Below are 22,056 nucleotides of genomic sequence, written 5' to 3' on the forward strand. Positions count from 1 at the left end.
TAAGAGGCTACGGAGCCAATACAGAAACACATGGTAACGCATGCTTAGCAGGGGTGGTGGCTGGGGATGGGAAGTGGAAACAGGTGTTGACAGGATTCCATTCCCCGTCACCACCAACTAATCGTACGAGTCCATTTAGTTTTGATTTAACCAGAAGAACAATTACTGATAACTATCTTACTGAAGATCATTTTAATTTGATTACACGCAGAGATGGGAGTAGGACATGCTGAAGAAGATGCCTTACTCTGATGTCCCTTAGCATACGTTTTCCTTAACAAACTGAAATGCATCGAAAATAAATGCTAAATAACAGACAGAGTTCATAAATGAAGGATATTGCAACATATTTTCTACTGTACATTGGGGGGACAGATTGGGTACAGATGGAACCAAATGAACCTGTGGTCCATGTATTAGTACCCTCTCGCTCTCGGAGTAACAAAAACACCCAAAATTGATCTTTTTAAGCCGCCCGCTCATATTGAAAATAATTCCTAAGTAAATCGTTTATGAACATCTACGGTAAATCAGTGTGTGTGTGCCTCAGCCTCTGCAAGGGCTTGTGTGTCTTGTCCCTTGTGTTGCTGCTTCTCGGTCTGTGTTGAGTCTAGTGGCCGTCCTCTTCACGTTGGTCGTGACGAGTGACGACCTCCCTTTTTTTTTCCCTTTTCTTGATAAAAATACTTTTTTTGGGGGCACCTTCCCGTGACCCCACTTTGGGTCGCGCCCCATAGTTTGAGAACCGCTGGTTTAGAGGCGTATTACAAAGATATCCCCTAGAGATAAAGTGATTTCTGAATGTGCTTTAGTGTGTAAAACCTCCTCCCATGGCAAACATGATGGTGATGTAAGGAATGAGTGGAGTATTTAAAGAAGTCAAGCTTAACGTGTTGCCACAAGAGCCTCTGGCTTTCATTTGACATTTGACCACTTAAGACCCATTTCAACCCCGTCAGCCTCGTCACTAATATCCTACATTAGAATGGCCTAGTGGGTGGGTGCTGGGTGGATCAACGTGGATGTCACAAACGTAACATCCTGACTTCAGGCTGTCACGATTACAAATTTAAGTTGACGATTAATTGTCACTCAAATAATTGCGATTAACGATTTAATTGTGTTTGGCCATTGTTGAACATTAGAACATATGAATACAAATTAATTTTCTGTTAGCCTTTTAGGCTTCGTAATCAAAAATTGCACAAGGCAGATAATAACTTAAATTTACAAAGAAATTATTGACATATTAAAAAATGTTATACATAGCATTACATTAAACATTAAAAATAGCAGAAATAGCTGATCTACAAGCTTACAGCGTGTCACAAAGTGACGCATTGTAAACTTGTAAATTTTTATTTCTGCTTTTTTTTTTATATTGGAAAATGTATGAACATTTTTCAACATGGAAACGATTAAGCAAAAATAATTGCTATTATCTGAAATAATTGTGTGATTAGACAATAGTCACACCAGGGGGGCCACAGGCACACCGTTGCTCCAATCTGCACCAAACTTGCACAAACACTGTTCAGGGTTCTAGCATGACGATAGTCACACCAAAATGTTTTCGCTCACATTTGGGGCACTACAGCAGTGCTACCGCAGTGTTGTAACTATTTAAATGGCGATAACTCTGCAACCATTGCTCTGATCAGCGCAATATAGGAGCAGCTTGTAGTCAACTTTAGGTATACTAAAATCTCTGCTTGTCTCTGTCTGTCTGCCTTTCTCTCTGTGTCAGTGTCTGAGTAACACTCCCCCTCTGACGGAGTACTTTGTGAGGAGTGAGTACGTGGAGGAGCTGAACTTCAGCAACCCTCTGGGCATGAAGGGAGAGATCGCTGAAGCCTACGCTGATGTCATCAAACAGATGTGGTCTGGATGTCACTACTCTGTCGTACCGCGCATCTTCAAGGTACCACAACATCTGTGTGTGTGTGTGTTAGAGACCATGATGTATTGTGTTTTATCATCGTTGCATTATGAATTTCCACAATAAGCACAAATGGCTGAGATATCAGAACGGTCAAGATTCAGAAAGTTGATCAGAGGAATAGATGTTTTTGAAAAAGGATATTTTGATCAGGATCTTTGGTCATGAAGATTGCAGATTTATCAGTACAATCAGGGATACAATGAAATGGTGCAACCATCACAGTATCCAACAAGTTCATCACAGCGCATTCTCCATATCGGGGTGTGTGTGTGTGTGTGTGTTTGAAGAAGAGAGATCATTTTAATCAGTAATCTTCTGAGGCAGTGTGAGGATGATGAAGGGTGTTTCTGTATGCTGTGTGTTTGCAGACGAAGGTGGGTCATTTCGCCTCACAGTTCCTGGGTTACCAGCAGCACGACAGCCAGGAGCTGCTGTCCTTCCTGTTGGACGGACTCCATGAAGACCTGAACCGCGTCAAAAACAAAGAGTACATCGAACTACGAGACGCAGACGGACGACCCGACCAGGTGTGTGTGTGTTTGTCTTCATGTCCATCATCAGCTTTGCAAAGCTCACACCAACGTAATCTGATAATGGGAAGGAACAAGCAAAACATTTAAGTCAAACATTTGAAGTCGTACTGTGTAACTAGCATCTGTGTCATTTTAGATTTTTGCATTGACTATTCAAATATAGCAGATATACAAGCTCACAGGTCTGCCAGCTTGTACATCTGCTATTTTTGAGTCTGAGAACCACTGATTTAGAAGGCATTGTAGAATCGGCCTCGGGTCTAAATGGGTTGAAGCAAAAGATAACAAGTCATTTTTGATATAATCTTCCTTTGCATGTTTTTTACAATAACCATTGAACAATTAAATGTGTTTTTGACCATTTCTAAAGCTAATACTAATTTCTTCTAGCTGAATTCTGTCCAACAAATAATAGACAGACCAGAAGTGTCGCCAGAAAAGAAAATGAACTACTAAAATGAATGTTATGCAACGCTACCCATGTAAACGTTTTTTATGACTTTTTAAGTCATGTATCAATACAACAATCAACATATCGATACAGTATCAATATATTGCCCAGCCCTAGTTTGAAATTGAATTGTTCATTCATAGCATATTTTAGCTATTAATAAAGTTCTGCAGTAGCATGGTTTCTTATTGTCTGTATTTTTAATGTACTTCCTGCTTCCTGTCCAAACAACAGGAAGTGGCGGAGGAGGCGTGGCGAAACCACCGCCGTCGCAACGACAGCGTGATCGTGGACACGTTCCACGGCCTCTTCAAGTCCACCCTGGTCTGTCCCGAATGCCACAAGGTCTCGGTGACCTTCGACCCCTTCTGCTACCTGAGCGTCCCGCTGCCGGTCAGCAAGGAGCGGGTCATGGAGGTCTTCTTTGTCTCACTGGACCCCAACGCCAAACCAGTACAGGTACTGTTATTATTATTATTATTGTATCGCTGTTGTCGGGCAGAAACTTCTTATCTCCATATTCTAACTTTTGTGCGTTTTTAACCCATTAAGACCGGGAACGCATCTGTGTGTCATTTTTAAGATTTCTTTGGGCTATTCAAAAATAGCAGATCTACAAGCTCATAGCGCGGAACCAAGTGCCGCGCTATGAGCTTGTAGATCTGCTATTTTTAAATAGCCAAAGTATAAAATAATGGTTAAAGTGGTTAAAATCTTAAATGATAAAGATGCGTTCCTGGTCTTAATGGGTTAAAGTGAATATGATGTGAATTTAAAGGTTCTATGACATTCATTTTCACTTTTTTTATTTTTAATGTTTTTTGGGGGGTTTTATGACCTCAATTACAACCAAAAAATCTGAACTTTGAACATTCAGTGGATTTTCTGTGGTCTGGGGTTTTCTGAATAATTAGGCTGAAAAGTAATCTGAGCTTGGCCCTTCGGCAGTGAGGTCACAGCCGTTTAATCCCGCCCACTCTCCTCCTCGCCCCTCCCCTATCCTTTCCTTTGGGGGGGGGGGGGGGGGGGCGGAGCAGAGGCGATGATTGACAGGCAAAATCCCTCACCAGCGACACCCGCAGGCAAAGATTTATTTTTTCATTGCAGTTGAAAAGGCTTTAGAAATGTGAGAGAAAAACACCTGCCATGGATCAATGGAGTGGATTTTTTTGTTTTTTGTTTTATACACGTTTGAAGGACCATGACAAAGACTTTTAATGTGTGGTAAAACTGAACGTCATGAAACCTTTAATGATGTTTCTATTTCTCTGTCTCAGCATCGGGCGGTGGTTCCTAAAGCAGGGAAAGTCTCAGACCTGTGTGTAGCTCTGTCAGAGATGACTAACGTACCAGCCAGTCAGGTGACTTTTATCATTTATTACTGTACATATTAGTTGTATATTTATTTCAGCTCATCAGATCTTTGTATCACGATCTCACCAGCATGAATTATGGAGACATTTCAAATAATTATTAGCAAACATACAACTCACATTACAAACAACACAACTAAGCCTTCTTCTTAGTAATGTAACTGTGTGTGTGTGTGTGTGTGTGTGTGTGTGTGTCAGATGGTGGTGGCTGATGTATTTAACCACAGGTTCTATAAGATCTACCACACTGACGAGGCTCTGAGCTGCATTCTGGACAGAGACGACATCTTTGTGTACGTACCGTAACAAAAACTATATGTGACCTCTAGTTTGAGGGACCATTAACTCTTTGACTGCCACGAAATGAAACATCGTTTGCCAGAGATTTTCGACTGTTTTTACTAACTTCCTAATATCATGGAATATTTTCCCTGATCGCCGTTCTCACGGCATAGCTGTGGCCATTTGAATGTGGCTTGTTTTGTAAAAGAAAACTACAGAAACGGAGATGTAGCCATTTTTCCACAACGTACAAACAGGAATTAAACAAGCTGTTTTATTTTTAAATGAAGTCATTTGCGGCGTGTCTGTCGTCATCTGGCAGTGAAAGCATCATTCATAGGGTAGCGAATAGGGATGGGCAATATTATCGATTTCGCGATATATCGCAATATTTTATTTCGCGATACTGTATCGATACTCCAGGCCGTCATATCGCGATTTTTTTTTTGAAAAAGAAAATGTTTTTGCTTTTTCAGATACAGGCTTTATGAAAAAACATTCAAAGAACCTATCACAGATCTGCAGCTACTCAATATGTAGTGTGTATATATATATATACAATGTAGTTGTGATACATGTATATATATATATGCAATATATCGCAATATGTATCGTATCGCAATATATCGTGATATCTCAATATATCGCAATATTATCGCAATATATCGCAATATGTATCGTATCGCAATATATCGTATCGTGACCCAATTATCGTGATGCGTATCACAATATAATCGTATCGTGACCCAAGTATCGTGATGCGTTTCGTATCGTGAGATTGTTGCCAATACCCATCCCTAGTAGCGAACAGAGCCAACTGATGGACAACCACTGAAAACACAAAATCTCGTCATTCTCATCAATATCAGGCTGCGCCTTAGCAGAATCTGGCGAGAAATCTCGTCGTTGGCAGGCAAAGAGTTAAGGACAATATAGAGTTGGTTGTGTGTGTAATGCCTAATTTAGGCTTCATCATATTATGTCCGTGTCGCTCCCCTAAATTTGTCTGTCTGTCTGCCTTTCTGACTGTCTGTCTGTCGGTGTGTGTGTGTGTGTGTGTGTGTGTGTGTAGTTACCAGTTATCCAGTACGGACAGTGGCGAGGCGGTGATGCTGGCGGTGTACCTGCGGGAACGCTCCCACTGCAGAGACTTTGGCTGTGGGAGCAGCTCTCTGTTCGGACACCCACTGCTGCTGGCCGTGGACAGGAACCAGTGCAACACACACGACCTGTATGGCATCTTCCTACAGAGACTGGCGTAAGAGAACACGCACGCACACACAATACATTGTACATTAATTAACCCATTGAGCTTGTGCTATGAGCTTGTAGATCTGCTATTTTTGAAAAATCGCTAATTATATTCAAAGATTTGCACACATTTTCACGATTTAAAAAAAAAATCACACCCTGTGTGAAGTGGGCGGTGTCTTGCTAGCTAATCACAATACTGAATGGAGTCAACCAATCATGTACAAAAGATAAATACATTTATTGAAACACTCTTTATGATGGACGAAACCATAACTTGAAAAAAACCAATTTTTGGTTTTTTTCAAGTTATGGTTGCTTATATAGGGCTATGCACATGTGTCATGTGACACTGGCCAATCACAGTCCTGAATAGACTGTGATTGGCCAATCACAGCGCAGGATAATTCTACAAATTTCCTGGGCCCAGATCACAGCGCAGGAAAATGTACATTTTTCCAAATCTCACTTATAGGGGCGGTTTCACCGCCCAAAAATCACACCCTGTGTGAAGTGGGCGGTGTCTTGCTAGCTAATCACAATACTGAATGGAGTCGATCAATCATGTACAAAGGATAAATACATTTATTGAAACACTCTTTATGATGGACAAAACCATAACTTGAAAAAAACCAATATTTGGTTTTTTTCAAGTTATGGTTGCTTATATAGGGCTATGCACATGTGTCATGTGACACTGGCCAATCACAGTCCTGAATAGGCTGTGATTGGCCAATCACATCGCAGGATAATTCTACTAATTTCCTGGGCCCAGATCACAGCGCAGGAAAATGTACATTTTTCCAAATCTCACTTATAGGGGCGGTTTCACCGCCCAAAAAATAGCAGATCTACAAGCTCATAGCGCGGCACTCGGTGCCGCGTTATGAGCTTGTAGATCTGCTATTTTTGAATAGCCAAATAAATCTAAAATGACAGACACGCGGTCCCGGGTTGAATGGGTTAAGTACATTAATGAACTAATATAAACAGCGTGAAGCTGTAATGACTAAATGAAGGGATTAACGTGTGTGACTAACCCTTTAGGCGCTACGTGCGACCTCCTGACCCCTCGGAGGAGGTGGAGGAAGGTGAGGAGGAGGAAGACGATGGCGAGGAAGAGCTGTACAAGACTCAAACCAACGGAGTCAGTGACGGTACGCTCTCCCAGAAGAACAGACTGTAATGCTCCACTGTACTATGCCATGGGGAAAGGGCCATTTCGTTGCTGTCAGGGGGAAACATCCTTATGTCCAAAACTGTTACTATTCAGGATTACAATTCAAAAATGGCCAAACTGGCAGATCTACAAGGTACAAAGCACGTCACGATGCGTCTCGTTTTGCGCTTGTAGATCGGCAATTTTTTTTGCTACTTTTGCGTGACGCTGTAGTATGTCGAAGTAGGGCCTTCATTTACAAAAATAAACATTAAAATATTGGATATGAGGTTTCTGCCAGACAGCAAGCATTCTTTTATGTTTTAATTAAAATAATCCACTAATAACCTCCTCGCATCACCAGGCTTTCCGCAGAAAACTTTTTCTGTGTAAAGTCCTGTATCTATTTACTGCTCCAGTGCTCAGATCAGGTCTACACCACGCCTACTTTATACGGTCAATTGCACACACAGACGCACACAAACACAGAGACACAGAGACACAGAGACACAGAGACACAGAGACACAGAGACACAGAGACACAGACACACAGACACACAGACACAGAGACACACACACAGACACAGAGACACAGACACACGGCACAGAGACCGTTTCTATATCAGATCTAGACCGGATCTCCAAACTGCAAAGCGATTTGATCCCAGTCTAATCCACAACGGGGCGACACCGTTGTTCATCACAATGTTTTGTTGTGCCCACCGTGATCAGACATCGCCCAACCCCAATACCAGGGGCGTAGCCATGGGTGGGCCTGGGTGCCCACCCACATAGAGAGCTGGCCCACCCAATCGATTTTGCAAAAAATATTACTTTTTGGATAAAAAATCGGTAAAATCAGGCAAAAATAAGAATTAAATAACAACCCTAACCGAAATAAAGTAACAAAAAAACAGCCAGAAACGCCCAATATCCGCGCAATAACCGCACATTTTCGCGCGCACGGGTCGGAGACACATGCGCTGCGCGCGCGTGCATGCGCTCCTGCTCAGGCCCAGCCTATACTAGCGTTCTGGCTGCCACTGCCGAATACACACATTTTAACATGTTTTTGTTAGACATTAATGTGGCAATAGTGCAACACCTTGAAATGTTGCTTGAGCAAGGCAGTCATTCTGTGTGTTAATCCATGTAGACCTGAGAGGCTGATTCTAAAAACACCTTCTAAACCCTGACCTAAGTTTTCTGAAAAACTTCAAATATGTTTTAAACAATTACAAAACCATGTATGTTGCTATAATACTGTACATGGCAACAAGAACCCCAAAAGGGGTTCCCGTCCCGAAAGGTATCAGCTTATCAGATCAGCTGAAATACAGACTTTTTAAGTTTTAAGTTAACAAGGAAGTGGATAGGAGTCCAGATCTTCAACTAATCATATCTCCTTGGTCTTTGGGTGAAATTGAAAAAAAAAATAATATATATATATATATATATATATATATATTTTTTTTTCACTTCACGTAGATCTACGTGTTTGGCACGTGGCGGCTTTAAAGCGGTTCGCGTAGATCTACGTGATTGGCAGTCAATGTGTTAAGACCTGAGGCCGATTCTACAAAATGTCTGTTGCTACATCAGTGGTTCTCAAACTTTTTCCATGTCAAGGACCCCCAAAAAGATATGGATTTGGCCGTGGACCCCCATCTCAAAATATTTTGTTCCAGGGACCCCCCCCCCAGAAGCAAAGATTTGAGTTACAAATATTCACTTTAAAAATGTATATATATTCAAAGATGTACACACATTTTCATTTAAAAAAAAAATTGCAGATCTGCAAGCTCGTAGCACGGCACTCTGTGCCTTGCTATGAGCTTGTAGATCTGCTATTTTTCAATAGCCAAAGAAATCTTAAAATGACACAGATGCGTTCCCGGTCTTTATGGGTTAAATTAAACGCATGAATTATATTCATAAAGAATGATAACCGGTGATGGTCCACAACCTGTCCTTTTCATTCCTCCAGAGGAGGAGCAAGAAGACGGAGAGATAGCGGGCCCCTCCTCCCAGGGAGACGGACGGGCCAACAGCCAACCGGACGGCTCGGCCGTGACCAAACCCCGCCCCCACCTCGACCACGCCCAGCCGTCACTGGACAGCGCCGAGGAAGCGACCACCAGCAGCGTGTCCCAGAGTGACTCTGACCCCGCCTCCCTCTGCGCCGTTAGCGCCGACGCTAATGCTAGCGGGAACGCTAACGTCGCTAACATCAGCGGCAACGCCTCCGCCAACAACGCTAACGCCATCTCCGCCGCGGCAGTGCCGCTGTCCGACCACCAGGGGGCGGCGCAAGAACAACAACAACAACAACAACAACAACAAGAACCCTGTGAAATCACAGAAGAAGAAGAGGATAATAAAGAGGAAGAGGCGTGTTCGCTGCAGGTGGACAGGAAGTCGTGTCGTGGCAGGAGGAGGAAGTGCCTGTTCTCCATTCAGGCGGTGAACTCCAACGGAACGACGGAGCGGGGGATGGGCGAGGGAGAGCACGCCTTCTCCTTCAGCTGTGAGTCTGAACACTCTTTTAACCCATTGAGACCTGAAGCCGATTCTACATGTCTCCTAAATCCCAACAGTTTTCTGAAAAGCGTATGTTTCTATATCAGTGGTGCTCAATCTTTTTCATGTCAGGGACCCCCAAAATTATATGCATTTGGCCGCGGACCCCCATCAAAATATTTTGTTCCAGGGACCCCCAGAAGCAAAGATTTGAGTTAAAAATGTTCGCTTTAAAAATATATATATTCAAAGATTTGCACACATTTTCACGATTTTTCAAAAATAGCAGATCTACAAGCTCGTAGCGCGGCACTCGGTGCCGCGCTATGAGCTTGTATATCTGCTATTTTTGAATAGCCCAAAGTGTAAAATAATGATTTTTAGCTCAAATCTAAAAATGACACAGTTCCAGGTCTTAACACATCCACCGCCAGAGGTTAATCTCATAATGTACTCACCAGTGCCAAGGTGTTTTTGTTGTTTTTTTGTTTTTTTCATGTCGCCATAGATCTTGTTAAAATCCTTAAGATTGAGCCGTGAACGGTCTGTTTACATCCGCGAGATCTCCCTGTATCTCCCAGTGAAGATCGCGTGTCAAACGGGGCATCCATGTTTGAGTTAGAGCGGATTACGTTAAACAGTGAAATGCGAGGAGAAAAAACTACAGGAAGAGAATTGAGTTTCAGTTTCGTCTGTAGAATGGGAGCGGGCGTGATCGTCGAAACCGGATCCCAAATAATTCTATTTCCTGTCATCAAACCGGAAACGGAAGTGGATCAAAAAAATTCCGAAAGTGCACCCGGACCGCGCATGCGCGAAAAGACCGCAGCCCGTAGGACTACGGGCTCGGCGCTTAACCGTTGGATTTAACGGCCCGTAGAACTACGGGCCCGGCGGTAAAGGTGTTAATGGGTTAATGGTCTGTAGTACGGCCAAAGACGCTTCATTTAGCGAGATACCCCAACCCACGCTTCGCCACTAGGGGCAGAATGGTGGAGAGGTCCATAACAACGTAGATTTTCTCCCTGATTTGTGTCTTTGAAAAAAGCCATTTTAGTGTCAGAATGATGTTAACTCATTCACTGCCTGAATTATTTCTGGCCGCGTTTGCCCACTGCCAGAGATTTTTCATTGAAAAAAAAAAAAAGTAGTACTCAGGAGCCGAGATACAGAATTTTTAAGTTTTAAGTTAACAAGGAAGTGGATAGGAGTCTAGATCTTCGAAAAATCATATCTCCTTGGTCTTTTGGGTCAATTTTTTTTTTTTTAAGTTGGCGTAGATCTACGTGACTGGCACGTGGCAGCTTTAGATAGGTTCGCGTAGATCTACGCGATTGGCAGTCAATGTGTTAAGATTGTGTGGCTTGTGAAGAATGGGTCCAATATTTAGTTCAGTGACCATGGAGGTAAAGAATGGGTCAGAAGCTGTGTTCATATTCACTCTCTCTTGTAAAAGCTGTCTCGCTCTTCTATTTGTCTTGGATACGACGCTGTTGCTAGCTAAAAAAACATATGAGCATAAGACTGGTTCTCAACCTGTGGGCCTCCAAATAATTGGCAAAACGCAATCGATTGATCATTAAAATGAACATGCCCTGAAAATGGACTTGGCATAAGACATGGCACTTAGTAGTATTACAGAAGTATTATTACAGTCTTGTCACATCACATGACAAGTAAGATGGGTGAAATTCTTCATTGTGCAGTTAAAAGATAAATGGAGAATAACATAAAAGCATAAAAGGGAAGAGACAAGGGGAGGAGACACATAAAGTGCATGATATATTACCAATCTGCATAATAAATTAAGGGGATGCATGCTAATGTAACTAATGTCCATATTGCATAATAAAATACTAGCCGTGTATGTAACTCTCTCTCATGTGTCCTGTGCTCCAGCCCAGCCGTACGTCGCCATTGACTGGACCCCCGACATGAAGAAGAAATACTACAATGAGAATGAGGCCGAGGTAAAGGATGTGGGTGCTGTTGTTCCTGTGCTAGAGTGTGCATTTCCCGGTTGCTCCTGAACAGAAGCAGTGGTGGAAAGTAACTAAGTACATTTACTTAAGTACTGTACTTAAGTACAATTTTTAGGTATTTGTACTTTACTTGAGTATTTCCAATTTCCAATACTTTTACTTCTACTCCACTACATTTCAGAGGCAAATATTGTACTTTTACTCCACTACATTTATTTGAAAACTTTAGTTACTAGTTACTTTTCAGATATAAATTATGATATAATGAAACATACCTTAATCAGTTTAACCCTATTTTATACCTAGGCTATTTGAAAATAGCCGATCTACAAGCTCACAACGCGTCGCATCGCGACGCGTTGTGAGCTTGTAGATCTGCTATTTTCAAATATTTAGTACTTTTACTTTTGGTACTTTAAGTACATTTTGATGCCAATACTTTAGTACTTTTACTCAAGTAAATTTTGAATTCTGGACTTTCACTTGTAACAGAGTAGTTTTATATTGCAGTATTGGTACTTTTACTAAAGTAAAGAATTTGAGTACTTTTTCCACCACTGAACAGAAGTAACAGAAACTTTTCAACTGTGTGTGTGTGTGTGTGTGTGTTAGAAATACGTGAAGCATCACAGCATGGACGTTCCTCACCAGCAGACCACTGTTGAACTGCAGCAGTGCATCGAACTGTTTACCACTGTAGAAACACTGGAGGAAGAAAACCCATGGTACAGCACACACACACACACACACACTCTTTACCACTGTAGAAAAAGAGAATCCATGGTAACGTACACCAGTGGTTCTCAACCTTTTCAGGCCACGACCCCTCAACATAATCATATTTGAACTGGGGACCCCACCCTGATTCCACAGATAAATATTGTGAAAATAGCCTATCTACAAGCTCACAGCATGTAGATCAGCAATGTTTTCCTCTTTCATATATGTCTGACCAGTTTTTATAGTATAGTTTGTTGATTGCTTTTGATGTAGCATGCAATTTTTTTCTTCTCTTAAAAGTCCTTAAATTGGCACTTTACCCAAAAAATAATTGGGGACCCCACCAAAATCATGTGGGGACCTCCCTGGGGGTCCCGACCCACAGGTTGAGAACCACTGACGACGTACACACACATGAAAAGTTGGGAATGTCTGCACATGATAGACTTTATTTAACCAACAAAAGCCACGTTTCGCCCATGCAAGGGCTTCATCATTCTTTGCATGGCTGAAACGTTGCCTTCTTTTCACTAGAGTATTTTTTGCTCCAGCACCGTTTTCAAAGAACTGTGGGGATTTGCATATCTTATCCTTTTTTCACTGTAAAACACACACACACACACACACACACACACACACACACACACACACACACACACACACGGGTGGACAGGGTCACAGCAACTAGATTAACCGCTTAGCATCCCTGTTCTGGGGTTAACATTCGCCCAAACTTCTGTCTACAACTTTTAGATCTGTTTTGGGGCTTTTTTCAATGCCATCCTAAAAGGTTGATGTTGTTACACGTATAGTAATACAAACGTGTGTGTGTGTGTGTGTGTGTGTGTGGTGCAGGTACTGTCCAGTCTGTAAGAAGCACCAGTTGGCCACTAAGAAGTTGGACCTGTGGTCTCTGCCCGAGGTGCTGATCATCCACCTCAAGAGGTTCTCCTACACAAAGTTCTCCAGAGAGAAGCTAGACAGCATCGTCGACTTCCCACTCAGGTACACACACACGCACACACACGCACACACCAGGGGCAGGGGTCGCGCTAGGATTTTAATCTGCCGGTCCCAATGTCCGGAAGGATTCAAATTTATCGGACATCTGACAAAAATAACGGTTATTTTTATGCATTAATGACAAGCAGGTGCTTAAATACAGCCTAACACTTAGGCCTACAGCATTATATTTTGGATTGCGCTATTTGAACATAAATTATAGACCACTACTCACTCACAGGAGGTTATACTGTATAGTTAGACAGTGGATGCCGTCCGTGCGTCTAGTTGGGACAGCCGTGGGAAAGTTGATGAGTTGTGAGAATCTTGTCGTCTCCTCATAGAGCTATTTAGTTCAAAGTGGTAACGTTTTAACGTGTCCACCTCATAGAGTTAAAAATAGCTCCACGATTATGATTAACGTCGTGTTTCACCTGGATGCCACAGTTGCAGTAGCCTATAGCTGTTGTGGAGAGTATTTACGCATCTGGGTTAGATATTTCATCTTCAACCTGCACTGTTGTTAAACTGTAGGGCAACTTGCCAACTTTACTCACAAGTGCCCTTGTAGTAGCCTAGTATCGACCGATTTAACCCATTACACCCCTGGAAAGCATCTGTGACATTTTAGATTGTAACCACTTTAACCATTATTTTGGTTATATAACAATTATACTGTGGCTATTCAAAAATAGCAGATATGCAAGGCAAGCTCATATCGCGTCACTATGAGCTTGTAGATCTGCCATTTTTGGAAAATTGTGGAAAATTGTGCAAATCTTTGAATATGTATATTTTTTAAAGTGAACATTTTTAACTAAAATCTTTGCTTCTGGGGGTCCCTGGAACAAAATATTTTGAGATGGGGGTTGGTGGCCAAATACATAATTTTTGGGGGTTCTTGACATGAAAAAGTTTTTGCACCACTGATATAGAAATATACGTTTTTCAGAAAACTGATAGGATTTAGAAAACATTTTTAGAATCAGATATTAATGGGTTAAACAGATTGAATTAAATCCAGATGTTTATCCAGGTGTATAATAATGTCATTTTAATCCAGATGTCTAATCGTGGCCTGCATAACCGTTTGTGTTTTCAGAGACCTAGACTTCTCTGGTTTCCTTCTGAGGAAGAATGTGACCAATGGGGAGCCTCCAAGCCGCTATGACCTCATCGCTGTGTCCAATCACTACGGAGGACTCAGGGACGGACATTGTAAGCCTTTTAAGATTGTAGTTAAGACTGTATTCTCTCCTTAATTCATTCATTCAGTGTTGGCTACTATATCGCTCTCCTCAAACCACAAACCTGCACTGGCAACCTGTGAACAATGAAACCTTTCCCATTGTTTCAGCAATTGGGAAAATGTGACCGCATGCAGCAATCATCCAACATTTTAGCATTTTTGTTTCTTAATTTTATATGAAAGTAGAGGATCAGAGTCGACTCTACACAATAAAGTATCCGTTGCTTAGATTGACCCTAAAATAGAATTATGTTTTCTGAGAAATCTGGCTTCAAAATATATATTTTTTTTTTGTGCTTTGGATTCATTTTACCAACATTTTTTTTTAAATTTTAGTTCACTTCAATCATGTTCCTTCATCAGTCTGAAAGTGAAACGGTTCAACTTGGGCCGCCATTTTGACAGTCATGCCAGGGCTCTTACTCTTTTTGTGAGCTTGTAGATCAGCTATTTCTATTTTTTGGGGAAAATTACACATCGGCCCTGCATAATTGCCGATACATTATCAACGGTCATACAGTATACGTAATGGCCAATATCATATCGTATCATAGTGGTTAACTCTATAAACGCCATTGACTCGAAAACGCGTCAATTACTACTTAATCCACCCACGCCATTGACGCGTTTGACGCGTTGGAATCGCGTTCATTGTTTAATCTCTGATCGCGCTATGCTGCTTAAAAGTCAATGTTATTATCGAGTTCCACTTACTTCACCGACATCTGCATCCGGTTTCATGACCTGGGTTCCGTTTCCGGTTTTTGATTTTTTCCCCCGGTCATTTTCGTCAAGAATAGGTAAACAAACGGGTTTTCACACGGTATGACAGACAAACGGACAGGTTCTCTTCTATAATCTATGGTCTGGGTGACGATCAGTCATCGCCGTCGTGTATCACATCGTAATTTTGAGCGATCAGACGATGTGTGACGACGTCACATCCGTTTTCATGTTTTTCCCTGTCTAATCGCTCAAGAAGGGTAACAGTGACCCAAGGAGCTGATCAAACTGTCATGTGCTGCTCTCTAGTGGCGGATTTGTGCTGCGTCTTTAAAAAACAGTCTGATAAATTATTTTCATGAAGATTTTCAAAATATAAAAATAAAAAAAACACAAATTGCTGGCAATGGGGGAGTACTTTATGAAAATACTCTGGCAGTCAAAGAGTTAATGTGTGTGTGATAATGTGTGTGCAGACACCAGCTATGCGAGGAACAAGGATAATGGTCAGTGGTATTACTTTGATGACAGCAAGGTGACCTACGCTAGAGAAGACCAGATTGTGGTGAGAACACACACACAGTTTATTATTATTATAAAATGTGATGTATGCTTTTTCATAAGCTTATTAAACTATTGATTATTAGTGCTATTAAAAACTCAATAGCAAAACTTTTTTTATAAGTTGCCTTTCTCCTCTCATCTCCTCTCTATCCCTCTCTATCTGTTTGTCTCTCTCTCTCTCTCTCTCTCTCTCTCTCCAGACTAATGCAGCATATCTTCTTTTCTACCATCGACAAGACAAGATCAGGATGCCCAGCGTCCCCGCCCCCTCCTCGGCCACGCCCCCCGCTAACGACACAGCTTTCTGTCAGAGCAGCAGCACAGAGCAGGGTGCTGCCGTCTACTCCGTCACCATGGAAACGGACTGAACCACAATCAGCAGTTCTGTTTTATTTTCTGTTCACTTTGATTCGATTTTTCTTCCTCGAGGACCGTTTTGATGTTTCTTTTTTTTTTTTTCAACCCTACCTTCAATCCGAGACTGGGGCAAAGATGAGGAAAGGGGACGAAGAGATGTGGATGAGGTCATCATGATCACATGATGTCACCAAGCGGCGTCACATGATTACAATGTTTAACTTTCAACTAGTAAAACTCCTTAAAAATTAAAATGTAAAAAAAAAACTCAAGGAAAAACAAAATTCGGTCTTCCTCAAATAGGTTTGGGATCCTTTAAGATTTCAACGATTCCGATTCCTTAACTATTCCCTCTCAACGGTCTGATTACCTTTTTTTTTTAGCGATTCATATAAATTATATAAAAAAAAAAAAAACATACATAATTTTGGCCTTCAGTATAAGTTTTGATAAACACAAATTCATTTATACATACATATCATTGTAAGGGTCCATTTCGTTCCATTTGTACACTCTCAGAGTTATGGCGGTCCTTGAAATGAACGAGTTTTGAGAACCACCGGTATCGTAATTCTATAGAGTAGACGTGAAGTCCACACACCAGCCCTGACACTGTGATGAACTGTTTTACGGACACGGTTCCAATTCCAGAATGTGATGGAACCCGCGATTCCAGTTCCTCAATTTTGGATCCAGTTCCTCCTGTTTTTCTGGATCCCAACCCTATCCTCCAAGTAAAAATCCTCCTCCTCGTCCTCCTCCTCCTCTCCACTTTGAACCCACGCTGAACCCGGGAACATCTCCCCGACTAGGAAGGTGTCATTTTCTGCTGTATGAACTACTAGGTACAGTGCTTCTCTCTCCCATAAGTCTCAGAGTTAAAGACCTGCAAGGGTCCATTCGGAAAGACCCCCCCCCCCCCGCCCCCTCCCCTTTGAGAACCATTGACTTATTAGTTCATACATGTTAACGCATTAAGATTGGGAACACATCCGTCTCATTTTAAGATTTCTTCGGGCTATTCAAAAATAACAGATATACAAGCTCGTAGTGCAGCACAGAGTGCCGCACTACAAGCTTGTAGATCTACAATTTTTTGAAAAATCAAATCTTTGCTTCTGGGGGATTCTTACAAATGTCATCTAAATCCCACAGTTTTTTCAGTGGTTCTCAAGGACCCCCAAAATGATATGTATTAGGCCGCGGACCCCCATCTCAAAACGTTTTGTTCCAGGGACCCCACGGAAGCAAAGATTTGAGTTAAAATGTTCGCTTGAAAAAATATATATATTCAAACATTTGGCACATTTTCACGATTAAAAAATAAATAAAATGCAGATATACAAGCTCATAGCTTGTATATCTTCTATTTTTGAATAGCCAAAAAAATTCTTAAAATGACACAGATGCGTTCCCGGTCTTAAAGGGTTAATTACAGATTAGTCACACACTACACATTCATTAATCAATCAATCACAGATGAGTCACACACTTGACATTCCTGTTCTGGAGAGCATTTTGAGAAATGGGAGAATCTTGTCGGGAACCGCCCCGGGACCAAGCGGCTCGCTGCAGTGGATTGTGGGTCATATCCGTCAATCTGTTCATTTACAATGGAGCAAAACAAATCAAACTTAACCGTTTAAGACCTGAGAACGCATCTGTGTCATTTTTAGATTTCGTTGGGCTATTCAAAAATAGCAGATATACAAGCTCATAACGCGGCACCGAGTGCCGCGCTATGAGCTTGTAGATCTGCTATTTTTTTTTAAATCGTGTTTTTTTTTTGCAAATCTTTGAATATATATCTATAAAGCAATTGTTTTTTACTCAAATCTTTGCTTCTGGGGGTCCCTGGAAAAAAAAATTTGAGATGGGGGTCCGCAGCCAAATACATATCGTTGTGGGGCTCCTTGACACTGACATTAATATTATAGCAAGATGAGTGTTTCAGAAAACTGTTTTAAACTGATTTAGAAGACATTTGTAGAATCCCCAGAAGCAATAACATTTTAGCTAGAAATGCTCGCTTTAAATATATATATATTCAAAGATTTGCACAACATTTTTCACGATTTTTCAAAAATAGCAGATCTGCAAGCTCATAGCGCGGCACTCTGTGCCGCGCTATGAGCTTGTATATCTGCTATTTTTGAATAGCCCAACGAAATCTAAAAATGACACACAGATGCGTTCTCAGGTCTTAAAGAGTTAACCGTTTAATGGGAGAAGAATTCGCTTTGTATATTTTGGGTTTCATGTCCTCAGCTATTTATTTATTTTAATAAATAATTTGAGATGTTCTACGTTGCTATACCCCCCCCCCCCCCCACACACACACACACACACTGTCTCACGCACGCACATGCACACACGCACATATTCAGTTTGGGTCTGCAGATCTTCCATTGATTACTATAAGCTTCTGTTTTTGTTCAATGATATTGATTATATTGAGGATATAATTGATTATATTGATATATTTACGATCTATCGGTGCAGGACATTAAAACAGAGATTTATTTTTCAGATTTAAAGATAAAGTTTGTATTACTATTCTGCCAGAAAAAGAAAAAAAAAAGGTTCTATAAATCCCTACGATGGCTAAACGCTGTGTTTGTGTTAAGATTTATTTGTTTTGTTGGTGGTTTAGTGAACAGTAGAGTGATTTTCTTTTCCTGATTATTTTAAATTGGCTCTGTACAGTATTTTTCTATTGAAATAAATGTATTATAATAATTGTTATTCTCATTCTCTAGCTTATCTGGCTGGGGCGGGGGTGTCTTGTCAAATATCAGATAAAATATTTTTATTGTACACTCTGGTCTTTTTGATATAAATAAATCACATTATTAAACGACAATAGTGCCTGTACTGATAGAAAACGTTCTTTACTGACTTTTAATAGTTTTGTTTTTTAAGTTTACCTAATTTTAGTCTCTACTGCTTTTATATCCTAGCAGGACCTCTAGTACTGTTGGTTTTATATCCTACCAGGACCTCTAGTACTGCTGGTTTTATATCCTACCAGGACCTCTAGTACTGCTGGTTTTATATCCTACCAGGACCTCTAGTACTGCTGGTTTTATATCCTACCAGGACCTCTAGTGCTGCTGGTTTTATATCCTACCAGGACCTCTAGTGCTGCTGGTTTTATATCCTACCAGGACCTCTAGTACTGCTGGTTTTATATCCTACCAGGACCTCTAGTAGTGATGGTTTTATATCCTACCAGGAGCTCTAGTGCTGCTGGTTTTATATCCTACCAGGAGCTCTAGTACTAACCTCACTCCGTCAAATGGAAGAAGCTTGCGACACACATTTTGTTTCAGAAACCAAATGCAAATGAGATTTCCGGAGGGAGGGGGGTTTACCAGGCTACTCTAGTACTGCTGGTTTTATATCCTACCAGGACCTCTAGTGCTGCTGGTTTTATATCCTACCAGGACCTCTAGTCTGGCGGTGTGTCTCAGCATGTATCTTTTGAAAGCGTACTATGTTAGTGTTTGGTCAGTAAACATAAACAGGCTGAACGGCTTGGTTCATAAGCCACATGCATGAGGGTATTGTGGTTTGCCTCATTTACGGGGAGTTTTGAAGATACTATAACTATTAGTGTTTCCCAAGCTTCTTTTTCTAGCAGTCGACTGTCAGTGGCCTTGTGGCTGTGAAGCCAATTTCCATGTTCATCTGAAACAGTTTATTGGAAATTAGATTTGATCTGGCTTATCAAGAAGACAAAAGGAATGCTCACGCACCAACATCATAAAGGGAATGTCCACCGACGTTTTGCAGTTTATTATGATCCATATTAGTGACAAATAAAAAGTGCTACCAAAATGTGTAAAATGTATGTAAAATGTGTTTCCGTTAAAAAAGAACAATGAGACATAATGTATGACAAACGTTCCAGATAACTGACTTATCAAATAATGTCACCACCAGAATACATCCATAATAACATACAGTGAACCACCACAAAAACACATAAGGAATATTATGGATCTTCACTGGATTCAAATAGACTAATGACATTTTCAGAACTCACATTCAGTGCCAGCCCAAGGTTGTGGGGGACCCTAAACAAATAGGGGGCTATATGAGGCTCTTTGTTATGGTCGAAAACTATACACCCCAGCACCAGCCAGCAGGATTTGGCAGAATTGGTACCAACAGAAATATATGTTGATGTAATACATACAATATTTAGATGTGCTGCAATATTTACCACGTATTTTATACTTTCAAAACATTTCTACTTAAAAATAAAATAAATTGCCTATACAATGACATTCCCAAAATAGGGACACCAGTTGAAAGAGGTTAAAAATGTAGAATTATCACAGACAGTATTACAATTGTAATTGTATCACACTATTTAAAAAGTAAATTGGAGAAATACTGCATTTAATTGTTGTGGGTGTGTGTGTACTGTTTGGTAGCGTAATTATGCAAAAACAATTTTAAAAAAATCCAAATTATCTTGGAGGGAGGGCCCCCGAACCAATCGTGAGGCCCTAAACAAATTAATACTTACTAGATTGGGGTCCTGGGACCCCCAGAGTTCCTTGAGGGCTTCTAGCGGGTCCCCAGCTAAATTGATAGTTAGGAACCAAATGGACCCTTTTCTGCAACTCTTGAGTGTGTACAAATGAAACTAAATGGACCCTTACAAGTCCATCTGGTTCCATTTGCACAATGTCAGAGTTACATCGGGATCTGTGGTCTAATTCATTGGTTCTCAAAGTGGGGTCCGGGGACCCCCAGGGGTGCTTGGGGGGGTTCCAGGGGGTCCCCAGCCAAATTTGTTAATATATCGTCACAATAATTTTAACCTTTTATACTTTGGCTATTCAAAAATAGCAGATATACAAGCTCATAGCGCGGCACCGAGTGCCGCGCTATGAGCTTGTAGATCTGCTATTTTTGAAAAATCATGAACATTTGTGCAAACCTTGGGATAAATATTTTTTTTAAGACAACATTTTTAACTCAAATATTTGCCTCTGGGGGGGTCCCTGGAACAACATATTTTTAGATGGGGGTCCGTTGCCAAATACATATCATTTTGGGGGTCCTTGACATGAAAAGGTTTGAGAACCACTGGTCTAATTAATGCATAGCCCCAAACTTGGGGGTCCTTGAAATTAAAAGGTTTAAGAATCACTGGTTTAGTGAGTCGGGTCAGCCATGCTGACACCAACCAGGCAATAACGTCACAGCCAGGCCTACAGCTGTTTTAATAAGGACTTCTTTTGGCCTATATTTAAGATGGACATACAGAATGTTTGGAAACAAAACAGCTGATCACAGAAAAGTCTGAGAAACTGATGTCCAACTTTATTTCAGTACAAACCTAAAAAATACATTAATTTTGTGTAAAGAAGACACATTGGGACACACAGCAGGCTAAAATTGGGAGAAAATTGCTGATCTACAAGCTCACGACGTGTCAGCGAAGATATTTAGTGTACAGAATGGGTCTTCAACAGGGGTTCCGGGAGGCTGTCCTCAGAGTTACTACTGGGGGGCCACCAGATCTTTGTGTGATAGGGTGGGTCATGTATTTTAATTTTTACATTAACCACTTGAACTCTAGCATCCAAAAGTGTTTTACTGTACCTCCACGCCGTTTGCATTATTGACTAATAAAGTATCCAATCAATTCTGGAGGGAACATTCACGGAAAATAGCAGATGTACAAGCTCACAAGAGAGCTCGGCGACGTTCAGCGAAGACGTTTGGTGTTGAGGGGTATAAGAGTAGACCAAGTACAGAGCCAAAGGTCAAGGTTACTAAGTATTGAGGGTTAAATGTCTGAAAATACACATTAACATGAATCCAACATAGTCATAGAAAAGATAACAAAAAATAAATAAATGACACAACACTGATGATAGTGCTGTCAAACAATATGAAGCTATCTATGAAATCTATGAAAAAGTTTC

General features: G+C 41.0%; 1 protein-coding gene across 1 annotated transcript in view; it reads left to right on the forward strand.

Moving 5' to 3' along the window:
- Nucleotides 1-18,971, forward strand: part of usp11 (ubiquitin specific peptidase 11) — a 30,383-nt gene extending 11,412 nt beyond the window's left edge. Inside the window, exons 8-21 of the mRNA XM_080443534.1 lie at nt 1,748-1,921; nt 2,311-2,469; nt 3,161-3,385; nt 4,204-4,287; nt 4,498-4,592; nt 5,654-5,839; nt 6,880-6,989; nt 8,979-9,518; nt 11,411-11,481; nt 12,106-12,218; nt 13,069-13,218; nt 14,318-14,433; nt 15,664-15,752; nt 15,952-18,971. Of these exons, the coding sequence (XP_080299660.1) occupies nt 1,748-1,921; nt 2,311-2,469; nt 3,161-3,385; nt 4,204-4,287; nt 4,498-4,592; nt 5,654-5,839; nt 6,880-6,989; nt 8,979-9,518; nt 11,411-11,481; nt 12,106-12,218; nt 13,069-13,218; nt 14,318-14,433; nt 15,664-15,752; nt 15,952-16,119 (2,280 nt within the window). The 3' untranslated portion in view covers nt 16,120-18,971. The remainder of the gene's footprint in view (nt 1-1,747; nt 1,922-2,310; nt 2,470-3,160; nt 3,386-4,203; nt 4,288-4,497; nt 4,593-5,653; nt 5,840-6,879; nt 6,990-8,978; nt 9,519-11,410; nt 11,482-12,105; nt 12,219-13,068; nt 13,219-14,317; nt 14,434-15,663; nt 15,753-15,951) is intronic.
- Nucleotides 18,972-22,056: the final 3,085 nt, after the last annotated feature.

Source organism: Gymnoscopelus braueri (assembly GCF_963280865.1).
Source record: "Gymnoscopelus braueri genome assembly, chromosome: 12".
NCBI lineage: Eukaryota > Metazoa > Chordata > Actinopteri > Myctophiformes > Myctophidae > Gymnoscopelus > Gymnoscopelus braueri.